Source organism: Lissotriton vulgaris, chromosome 11, assembly GCF_964263255.1.
Source record: "Lissotriton vulgaris chromosome 11, aLisVul1.2, whole genome shotgun sequence".
Classification (NCBI taxonomy): domain Eukaryota; kingdom Metazoa; phylum Chordata; class Amphibia; order Caudata; family Salamandridae; genus Lissotriton; species Lissotriton vulgaris.
In genome coordinates, this window is record NC_141699.1 from 1,038,598,281 (window position 1) to 1,038,610,380 (window position 12,100).

Sequence of the window (12,100 nt, forward strand, 5' to 3'; positions counted from 1 at the left end):
GCATACTGAGCAAGAAATGCCCCACAGCTTTTGGATGCATAATATGTTGAATTATAATTTGGGAGAAAACGAAAAATGACACTTTGCACTAAATAGTCAAGATCGCAAGTATACACTCTTGCTCTGATACACATTTGGCGTCTGCAGATCAAGACACTTCCTACAGCTAATATGTGTAGTAGCTATCTGTGGTGAGTGAATTTAATTTGCCTAAAGTGAATTGGGAATTTAAAGTGAATTGGGGATTCTAGCTCAAAGGCCACTCCCCAACAAAACGACAATACTAAATTAATTTGTTAAAAAAAATATATATTACAAGGCAATTCTTAAAAAAAAGTTTAACGGGTTTACAGAGATTTAAAAAAAAATAAAACATGAGTTGCTAGTAGGAGGTTCACTAGCAGACAGGCACACCCAGCCTCCATCTGGACTCTCGCTTCATTGTGAGTCAGCAAGAGGTCAGATTCCCTGGCCCTTAGGCCAGCTTTTCAAAGTTCAGACATTCCTTGCAAAGCATTTCACAGTTAAGACATTCCTGGTAAAACAATTCAAAGTTCAAAGTTCAGACATTCCTGGCAAAGCATTTCAAAGTTCAGACATTTCTGGCAAGGCATTTCAAACTTCAGGCATTCCTGGCAAAGCATTTCAAAGTTCAGACATTTCTGGCAAGGCATTTCAAAGTTCAGGCATTCCTAGCAAGGCATTTCGACTTTCAGACATTCCTAGCAAAGCATTTCAAAGTTAAGACATTCCTGGTAAAACAATTCAAAGTTCAGACATTCCTGGCAAAGCATTTCAAAGTTCAGACATTTCTGGCAAGGCATTTCAAACTTCAGGCATTCCTGGCAAAGCATTTCAAAGTTCAGACATTTCTGGCAAGGCATTTAAAAGTTCAGGCATTCCTAGCAAGGCATTTCGACGTTCAGACATTCCTAGCAAAGCATTTTAAAGTTCAGACATTCCTGGCAAGGCATTTCAAAGTTCATGCATTCCTAGCAAAGCATTTCAAAGTTCAAACATTCCTGGCAAAGCATTTCAAAGTTCAGACATTTCTGGCAAGGCATTTCAAAGTTGAGGCATTCCTGGCAAAGCATTTTAAAGTTCAGACATTTCTGCAAACGGCATTTCAAAGTTCAGGCATTTCTAGCAAGGCATTTCGACGTTCAGGCATTCCTAGCAAAGCATTTTAAAGTTCAGACATTCCTGGCAAGGCATTTAAAAGTTCAGGCATTCCTGGCAAGGTATTTCGACGTTCAGGCATTCCTAGCAAAGCATTTTAAAGTTCAGACATTCCTGGCAAGGCATTTCAAAGTTCAGACATTCCTGGCAAAGCATTTCAAAGTTCAGACATTTCTGGCAAGGCATTTCAAAGTTCAGGCATTCCTAGCAAGGCATTTCGACATTCAGACATTCCTAGCAAAGCATTTTAAAGTTCAGACATTCTTGGCAAGGCATTTCAAAGTTCAGGCATTCCTAGCAAGGTATTTCGACGTTCAGGCATTCCTAGCAAAGCATTTTAAAGTTCAGACATTCCTGGCAAGGCATTTCAAAGTTCAGACATTCCTGGCAAAGCATTTCAAAGTTCAGACATTTCTGGCAAGGCATTTCAAAGTTCAGGCATTCCTAGCAAGGCATTTCGACATTCAGACATTCCTAGCAAAGCATTTTAAAGTTCAGACATTCTTGGCAAGGCATTTCAAAGTTCAGGCATTCCTAGCAAAGCATTTCAAAGTTCAGACATTCCTCGCAAAGCATTTCAAATTTCAGACATTCCTGGCAAAGCGTTTCAAAGTTCAGACATTCCTGGCAAGGCATTTCACAGTTCAGACGTTCCTGGCAAAGCAGTTCAAAGTTCAGACATTCCTGGCAAAGCATTTAAAAAATAAGACATCCCTGGCAAAGGAGTTCAAAGTTCAGACATTCCTGGCAAAGCATTTCAAAGTTCAGACATTCCTGGCAAAGCATTTTAAAGTTCAGACATTCCTGGCAAAGCAGGAGTCACCACTCCTCTTTCCATGTCTTTGCCAAGTGAACTCATGACACTTCCCTTTTTTTGAGGAAAAAGTGGCGTTGCACATCTGAAGGTACCTTTATCAGTACACTGGGAAAGCAGGTGTGAAAAGAAGAGGTAAGATGATTTCTTTTAAGGGGTTCAAATTCAGAAGAATCTCAGGATAAATTCTGTTTTGAGGGGTTTGAATTGATAAGGAAATAAATCTCAGTGAGGCTCAGATATACCATTTTTGATTTTGTAGCACACGGGAATCTGGAACATATTTTACGTTAATTTGTCATGCTGGGTCAGGCAGTGGATAATAGTGTTTTGAAAGACAAAGGGAAAATGCTTGGGAAATCTAGCAGTAATACCCCAGAGAATTTCACAAATTACTGGAGAGTAAAAACTACAATAACTGCAGCAACTACTCTCAAAACAGAGTGCTACACTTAACTATGAAGAGAACTTGGCAGAGAAGAATTCCCATCTTCCTGGAGAGGTACCACTTGGCGTTCCTCTATTCCCATATGCCGAAACCTTGTGTTTTATCGTCTTCCCGTGTATTCTTTTTGAAGCATCTTACCACCTCCTTGTTTGTCAACATTCAGCTATTTCCTTTAAAAACAAATGTAAATGTATATGTTTTAGATCACCTGGCCTTCAGTACTCTGCTGAAATCCATTATCTTGTAAACATTTGTATTTGAAGTGAAAGTTTGTATAATTGTTTTGACAGTTCTCTTAGAAACAGGTTCCTTTCTTTTTATAAAAAGGAATGCCTATTTACAGACTGATATTGGCACTACCACCTTGGTGGTACTGCTGGCAAAGCTAGTAAACCGGTCAGGATTATGGAATGACACTTTCAGCAGTATGATATCACTAAATCCACAACAATATCAATCAATATCACCATCCTGTGTCAGCACATTCTGAAAAGTATTCCTAGTTCATCCTAGCAGAAAAGGTTGAATGAAGATGCTATAATTAAGGATTAATATAATCTCATGCCGCACTAAGAATGATCGGCAATAAGTAATCAATTATTGATGTTTGTACTGGAAATTTTCGGAGAATGTATTGCTCTATATTAAATCAATTGGATCTCCATGCAAATCCATAGTTCTGTACATCTTTGTGTTTCATTGTTGTATCATAATAATTTCTTTTGAATGTAACAATTCTTAATTCCCAATGCATTTTGGACAATCAGTCCTACATCAGGGGAAATCTCATGGGGTGGGCAGTAAACTCTGCTCCTCCAGTGGAATTTTTGGAGTTTTGCACACTCCGAGCTCTGCTGGAGCACGGAGTTCTGGAAAAACTCTGCCAACTGCCGGGTGGTGGAGTTTTTTCTTGCACGTGGCTCACCAACGTTAACTTGTCGAGTACAAGCGATAACATTTTGAACATTAGACTGCCTTCCGGCCAGATTTCTCAACACGGGCAGTCACAGCAAGTCGCTACCGCTTGCATTGAGAAAACTGCTGCTCAGGTAGAAAATCTACTTCAGCGGCAGAAAGAAGAACCGCCCTCTGGCGAACCGCGTGGTGCCGAGTTTTTAGGTAACTGCACAGAATTCCACAGAATCAACATCTACGAGTTCCACCTACTCCTAGTAATTTCATATCAAGTCTGTAATGCAAATATGATTGCTCTTAAATTACATTATATACTTCATACGAAATTTCCCCAGATGAAGGACAGATGGGTAAAACTGTGAATTGTTAAATTACGAAGAAATTGTTATGATCCAACATTAAAACACAAAGATGTCTGATTTAATAAAGGACTTTAAATTCTCTACAAACATCTACTACAAGCGGCTTAAATGGATTAAGGGCTTATTGCCCATGATACACATTGTGGATTGGGGCTATAATTATCCATAATTATAGAAACTTAAATTGTAAGGTGACCTGAGGACGGAGGGACAACCAAGCTAGCACTTTTGTACATCTTAAGGGTTTAAAAATTACATTGCCATACAAGTGCTTCTGGAACCTTCGATATTCTTCATAGCAGAAAGGGTTCAGGCTTCACTCAGGCATGAAGGGTATGGGGGTGGGGCGAACCCAATGAGGCCAACCGTCATAAGCTACAATCACCACAAGGAGCTGCTGGTTCTGGAAATGTAGTCTCGTCGTGAGGTGAAAAGACAATATGACTGTCTTTATCATCGGTAGTGATACTGCTAGCGGCGTCCTACTGAGATAATGGCTACCTGGTTTCTTGGAGGCATATCAAGTACCCAATAGGTAATAGCATAGTGTGTATCAGGGCCAACCACCACCAAGCCTAGCTTGCTTTCTCACTATCAGAAGGTCCACGAAGAAGAATTTGTTTGTGTGTTATTGTACCATAAAGTAACCATTGACATGTAGATGGTAATGCACACATAAAAGTAACTTTGACTTGCGTATACCCACACACTAATATATCAGTCTCTAAATTATTCTTAGGGCATCCTGGAAGAACCTTATTTAATGTTATCCCAAAATAAATCTTTTTCACCAACAAGTCCAGAGGTCTGGCTTTTAAGAAGCTTTTCTAGGGACCCGTCTCTTGGAAATAATCCGAGCAGTCTCTCGGAAATAATCTGGTCTATTTTCTTAGTTTAGAGAGTCCTTTGTTAGTATTACCCAGCTAGATAACTCTGAATGATCCTTACAACATTCTTGGAAGGAAGTGCCTAGAATAGAATTTCATAATGTTGTTTTTAAATAGTATTAAAATGTCCAAATAAACACACATTGAAAACAAAACCAGTATAATACATCTGTATGTCTTTTGTTATTATTGTCATCATTATTCAGGCCTGGCTGTATCTTGGTACCACACAAGCAGAGAATGAAAACGAGCAGGCAGCCATTGTCTCCCTCCAGAGGTAATTGATGCTCCTGTACTAAGTCTGTTATTGTTTGTCATTGAGGTACTTGATAGAGATGTGGTTCCCACTGGGTAGCATTGGCTTTTATCTTCTTATCTATGCAAACTCAGTTGCCATGTTAAAATTCAATGGAAACATGTGGATGTTGTTGCTTGGAACAGTAATAAACCACTTGTAAGACAACCCAAATCAATTACAACTGAAGGGAGTCCTCTGCGATACTCTTATAGAGACCTCAGCCACTTCTAAAAACCAAACATGCATTTTAACACCTTAGATGCGGCGCAAATATCCCTCCCCAGTGCTGCGCTGTCCATTGGAACTAGTGCTGAATGGATGTCCAATGGTCGTGCGCAGCACTGGGGAGGTAGTGCTGCCGTCGGCCAACGCCCCAACGCAGCACTTAAGAGGCTAAGAGAGAAATAATTCAGTTCCGAGCCAGTGTACTCTTCCGATCCTCTGCTTTTAGAAAAATCTGTCTGGCTACTGTAAATTCAAAGAGATTTAGGGAGCACTAAAGATACTCCTTTTGATCTGTGAACCCCTGGAAATGTCTTTGAGAATTAATTTTATTCTGCACAAATGTGGGGCTAAACAAGTCCTCCAAACCTTTAATGATGAGCTTTAATGCATCAAAATATGAGCTTCCTCCATAAACCATAGCCCGGGGACAGTACATTTTGCTTTGGAAGAGGCGTAGTAAGGTGAACATGGCGAGGCGCAGGGATGACATCAAACAAGGTCTGTGCAGCTTGGGTATCATTACTACAGGCACCAGTAGGCAGAGTATCAATGCCTAGGTAAGATGATTATTCTACATCTTATTCAGCTGTTTCTGGGGAGATGGGGCTAGGACTGCAGAGCACGGAGTGCATGGTGCAAGTTATCCATCAGCCAGAACCACCATTATACCACGCAAAGCATCACTTACGGATATCGAGCCATCCTCATCTTGTCTGGAATGTATTTTGTCAATGTTCTCTTCTTCCCATGCATACAGTGGGAGAGGTTTTCAGAATGCAGAAAAAAGGGATACCGATAACAAAGAACTTAGATCTAGTTTTCCTCCCACTATCATTACCTCCACCACACTTAATTGAGCTAGTATTGTTACAAATCTATAGAGAGGAATGGGGTAAAAGCAGGAAACCACCCTGTTGATCATCTGTTGCAGAGCAAAGAATAGGTCTATAATGGGTTTGTTAATTTCCCTTTAATTGGATGGGAAATATTTTCATGATAAAGGTGCACTTAGACTTGAGAGCTCACTTGTAATAGGAAAATTGCATTACTACACACCTTGTAATGTACATCAAGCATCACTATTGCCATTACTGTGGTTGCAAATCTGCTTCTGCTGGGTTAAAGGCTCTCACATGCCATTTCAAGAAACCCAGTTTTGGGAGACGGGAACCATGTGTGATATTCTCTCTCACTCCAAAGTGGGCAAAGACCACCTTCTGCAGCTTCTCTCGGTGACAGGAGTGCGCAGACATGCTGCCTCTCCCAATTACAGCATCTGGGCACCATATGTGGGCCTGCACCACCCAACTCTCACACTAACTTCTAGTAACAGGAGTTGGCCACACACTCCAGTGCTGGCCCAACCTTTCCCATAGCCTCTCCCAATGAGATGAGCCAGCCACACACTACAGCACATGCCCACATCACCTCATGCACCCTCTCCCTCTAATAGCAACCAATCATGAATGTGGCCAATTGTCCAGGCCTCCTCCTACAGCTCATTTCAGTTACAGAAGTGGACTGTGCATTCTGGTGCCTGCCCAGTTAAGCACCCTCTGCTGCTCTCAGTGACAGATGGGTCTGCTAGCAAGCGAATCAATACAGAAAGAGAACCCACTACTTCAAACTCTGCCAACATGCCCAAACATATCCATTAACCTACCTGTGGGCCACACAAGTCCCAAAGGTAGGTCATAATTCATATGGAGCCAATCCCCACTTATTATATGACCAAGTCAGACCCTCTGAACAAAAGTACTTTGAATCAATGTTGCAGAGCATTGCAATATCCAGCACAGAGGATCGATTGAACAATGGCGGTTACGATGGACTGCAGGGCTGTGATGTGAGGTCCTGCATCGAGATGCGTGACACAGTGGCAGTTGTAATGGGCTGCTAAGCTGTGATGGTAGGTCCTGCGTTGAGATGCGTCACTCTGCAGACTTCGGAGGAGCTGCGGGGCTGTGATGCGACATTCTGTGTTGAGATGGTTCATGTAGCGGTGGTTCCAAAGAGATGATTGTGCTGTGACTCTGCTGTTAGAACCACAGCTGGGCTGGCAGAGCACCTTCAGCACCAATTCCAGGGGTCCCGTACTGGGGTAGCCCCACTTGGGGGCAAGACTCACAGCAGGCAGAGTCCAGCTGCTGGGTGGTTGAAGCCTTTACTGTCCCTGAGGCTCTGATCTTGAGACCACCAAATAGCCCTTGGAGTTATTCTGGTGGTTCTGCTTTCAAGATGCAGGTCAAGTCCTTCTCAATCAGGGAGCAGGGCAGCAGAGTAGCAGTCCGTCTTGCAGAGTAATCCAGATGTCCTTCTGAGTCTTCCACAGGTTGAAGGGAAGAGTTGGGTCTGAGTGTCCTATATTTATTCCTGGTGCCCACTTTGACGTAGTGGTAGTGTCTAAAGGCCTGCACCCCCAGAAGTGCTTGGAATTTTCTGCCTCCCTGCCCTGTCCCAGCTTGTCTGGGGTCACAAATGACTAGTCCAAACCCTTTGTGAGTGTACTGGGGCAGAGGCTTTGTGATGTGCAAGCATGGTATGGGGCAGCTCTGTACCTATCAAGTCAGGGATGGCTCATCCTGTCACACCAATTCCCCTTTGTTTCACTGTCTAGGAGCAATACACAAAGACCAACTGCCAGCTGTACCTAAGCATGTGACCCAGGATACAGGTTGCAAGCACCAAATGAAAGAAAACTGCAACTTTCTAAAAATAGGCATTTTTAGAATTGTTACCTAAAATGTGACTTTACCATTAAAGAGGGTTTTAAATTACAATTCTGGAGACACCAAACTCGACATCACTATTTGCTGCCAACTGAAAGTTACCACTTATTAAATGTAAAAAGGGAACCCAATGTTATCCTACGGGAGAGGTAGGCCTCACATTAGTGAAAAGCAAATTTGGGAATTTTTCAATTCCAGCATATGTAAGACTTAAAGTACATGTCCCCCTTTTTAAATAAACTGCACCCCATCCTCTGGGTTGTGTAAGGCCTACCCTTGGGGTGACTTTATGTATTAAAAAAGAAGGTTTGAGCCTGGCAAGAGTTTATCTTGTCATTTCGAAATGATAGTTTGATACTGCACACACAGGCCTCAGCCATGTTTAAAATGCTACTTAAGTGAGTGGCATAAATAGTGTTTCAGTTTGATTGATTGATTGATTGATTGATTTTAAACTTATATAGCGCGTACGGGTATCCTGGCACTTCAGACTGAAAACCGAACCACAATGGATTAGGTCACAACTGGCAGAGCAGGAGAGAGGACTCAGACTAAGCCTTAGGAAAAAGTCAGGTCTTCAGGTTCCTGCGAAACTCTAACAAGGCGCTGATCTGTCTAAGACTCTCTGGAAGTCCATTCCACAGTCGGGCGCTGGCCACACTAAATGCCCTTCCTCCTATCCTGAACTGTTTGAATCTAGGCACTGTGAATAGCCCGGCACTGGAGGAGCGGAGCTGCCTTGTAGGTTGATATCAAGAGAACCTTTCCTGCATAGGAACAGGGCCTAGTTCATGTATTGCTTTAAAGACCAAGCATAGGGATGTGAAACGAATACGTTCCATCACAGGCAACCAGTGCAGTTCTCTCAGAGCCAATGTAGTCGAGGAGCAGCGTAGCCAGCTAAGGGCTGGTTTAGCAGCTGCAGACTGGATTCTTTGGAGACCCTGTAAAATGTATACTGGGGCCCCCAAATACAAGGAGTTACAGTAATCCAGCCTGCTGCCTACTATACTACTTACGACCAGTGGACGCGCCTCTTTAGGTAACAAGGGGAGTATTTTACGCAGCATGCGTATTAGAGCAAAACAGACACTGTCGGTCTTATTTGCCTGTGATTCCATCTGGAGATCATTGTCAATCAGCACCCCCAGATTACGTACCTTACTAGCCGGGGTCAATGGTTCCTCCTCTGGAGTAAGCCTGAATTCGGAAGGGAATTGTCTCGGTAACCTACCAGTGGAACAGTACAGCACCTCGGTCTTTCCAGCGTTGAATTGAAGGGAATTCCTTCTAAGCCAATCGGCTGTCTTCCGCATGCATTCCTGGAACAAGTCCAGAGATACTGCGTTATCACCCTCCAGAGAGAATGCCAGTTGTGTGTCGTCCGCATAGTTGACTAAGCAGACTCTGGCAGACTTTATGATGGGGATCAGGGGCTGCAGATAAATATTAAATAGGATGGGACTGATCGCGGAGCCCTGCGGCACCGCATGGATGACTGGTGATTTATTGGCAGTGAAAGGAGCTAGTGTTACAACCTGGTGCCGTCCTGCTAGGTAAGAGTGTAACCATTGCAGTGCCCGCCCCTTCACTCCTAGCTTCTGTAGTCTCCTCAGTAGGATGAGATCGTTCACTGTGTCGAATGCGGCCGACATATCGAGAAGCACTAACACAGTCGCATTCCCATTGTTGGCACGCATCCGTAGGTTATCCAACATTGTGACCAGGGCCTCTCCGCCCCATGGCCAGGGCGGAAGCCAAACTGATCCTTGTCAAGCAAGGAGTTTGCCTCCAAAAAGCACGACAGTTCCCTACTGACTGCTTTTTCTAAGATTTTCACTGGGTAGGGTAGGAGGGAAATAGGCCTAAAATTAGCCGGTACTGACGGATCCAGGGAAGGCTTTTTAATCAATGGAGTCACCACCGCCAATTCCCATTCCTCTGGGACAATTCCTTCCTCCAGGGACTGATTACATATCTGCCTTAACCAAGGAAGAGTGTATCGGCCAGATGACTTCCAAATTCTGGAGGGAAAGGGATCATTTGGGGAGCCCGAGGAGACACTCTCCACCAGACTGTCAAATGCGCCTTTAGTAAGGGTTTGGAAGTTACTCATAGATGCCAGTTGTTGTTGTTCTTCCTCTCCCAGCAGTCCAGGATTAAGTTGTTCAGCCTTGGTGTTAACAGTAAGGCCATCCACAATCTTAGCGATCTTATCCTGAAAATGTGTGAATATTTCATTGCAGAGTTTTTGAGATGCTGCCACTTTGTTGTCCATACATTTAGGGGCAGACAGTGCCTTAGTAATTTCAAAGAGCGCCTTTGTCCCGTTTGATGCATGAGCAATTGAACTGGCATAAAAATCTGCCTTGGCCTTAAAGATGCTTTCTTTATAGTGCAACTTTCTCTGTCTTAGTTCCATTTTTTCTTTCTCCCCATACCCCTTTCTCCATGTCCTCTCCGCCTTCTTGCGGAGCAGGCGAAACTGTTTCAGCTCCTCATTGAACCAAGGCGCTGTGGCCTTCCTCCTATTTTTTTATCCTCTTCATGGGGATTTCCTGGTCTAAGATAGCAGATATATGATTAGTATAAACTATGTAATTCTCATCTACAGTTAGCGTAGGATCAAAGTACGTGGTCTCTGGAACAAATACTGGGGTTCTAGTCTGACCCAGTTTTGCCCATTCCCTACCTATCCTATAGGTCCTTTGCTTGTCTTCACTGTCCCTCGAGTGCACCATCCTGATACTGAACATGACTAAATAGTGATCTGACCAGCTCTGCTGCATTATATGTAGTACCCTTGTTGTGGCCTGATTAGAGAATAGCAAATCGAGTACATGCCCCCCTTTGAGAGTCAAACTTTCCACCATCTGGGTAAGATCCAAATTTGTATAGGTGTGTCTTAAATCTCGCAGATGGCCATTAGCCTTCCCATCTTCCCAGAGGTTGAAATCTCCAAGAATAACCATTCTAGAGTGGGCCAACGTGAGATTGGTAATAATATCAAAAAAGTTCTGGTAGTCTGTTGCGCCCCCCGGGGGCCTGTAGCAAAGCAATCCAGTAAGTAGGTTCCCGCTTACATAGTATAGTGAGAACCCCATCACTTCAATACCCTCCACTTCATTAATCTGCAGGAGTCTAAAGTCCAGCTCCTCTCTGAAGATTACTCCCACTCCCCCCCTGCCCGTGGCCCTAGACTTATGCAGAATTTTATAGCCACTAGGGCAGACAAATCCCAGTACAGCAGTGGACTCTACATTCAGCCATGTTTCTGTTAGAAATAGTACATCGAGTCTCGTATCCTCAATCAAATCCGAGACCTCTGTAGCATGCTTTGTGACTGGGCTGCAATTAATCAGCCCTCCCCTAAGAGTCTTTCCATCAGCTCTCACGGGGGCCTCAATCTTACCCAGCCCAGAAGTCGTTCTCTACCATATGTTATCCGTCGTTGGTCAGTTCCCAGACGGGCAGCACTTCCTGCACTGTGCGCCTCCGGGGCATGGACGGGCTTTCCTCTGGCACGCCTCCGGCGCACCATCGCCATCACCATCACCATGCGCGTTTGCATTTCCACCAGTTGCATTTAATTTACAGGCCCTGGGTGCACGTTGTACTATTTTACTAGGGATATATAAGTAAATTAAAAGTGCCAATCGGATGTAAGCCAGTTTCATCATGTTTAAAGGAAAGAGCACTTTATTAATGATTAGCTAAGCCCACCAAAAATAAATTCAGCAAAAACAGGAGGAATAAGGTAAAAGGTTTGGGGGAAGAACACCCTAAGGCTGACAGGTCTAATATCACGCATGAACGGAACCAGTTCAGGAGGAGGTGTGTTTCTCTTACATCGCTCTAAAGCGTGGATCGGTGTCCCACTCTACATCAGAGCCTCCTCGCCCTCCTTGGATTCTGCAAGAATCTGAAAACCTGGCTTTTCAATTAACCAACCTACCGTAGGCAGTTCTAGGCACGCACACCTGCTCAGCACCAAAATACCCTTGTGGGTTATAGTGGCCATTTGTAAAACAAAAACAAAAAACTGCTGGGGCTCTCGTCAGGAGGAGGCTTGCACCACCCCATTTCTAATAATTAGTAAAGAGGTGCCTACACAGGATTTTGATTGATAATTCTTACTCTAATGTGATATACAAGTAGTTACTTTTTTTGTTCAACCCCAATTGGTTTCAATGAGAAAAAAAGACATTTCATAAGCATGGGAATATCTTTTTTTTTTTTTTTA

The 12,100-nt window shown here is 43.5% G+C and overlaps 1 protein-coding gene across 1 annotated transcript in view; it reads left to right on the plus strand.

The window, feature by feature from the left end:
• The window catches only part of PEX5L (peroxisomal biogenesis factor 5 like), a 697,369-nt gene that overhangs the window by 655,269 nt on the left and 30,000 nt on the right, over positions 1-12,100 (plus strand). The window contains exon 9 of the mRNA XM_086944935.1: positions 4,812-4,882. Coding sequence (XP_086801061.1) covers positions 4,812-4,882 — 71 coding nt within the window. The remainder of the gene's footprint in view (positions 1-4,811; positions 4,883-12,100) is intronic.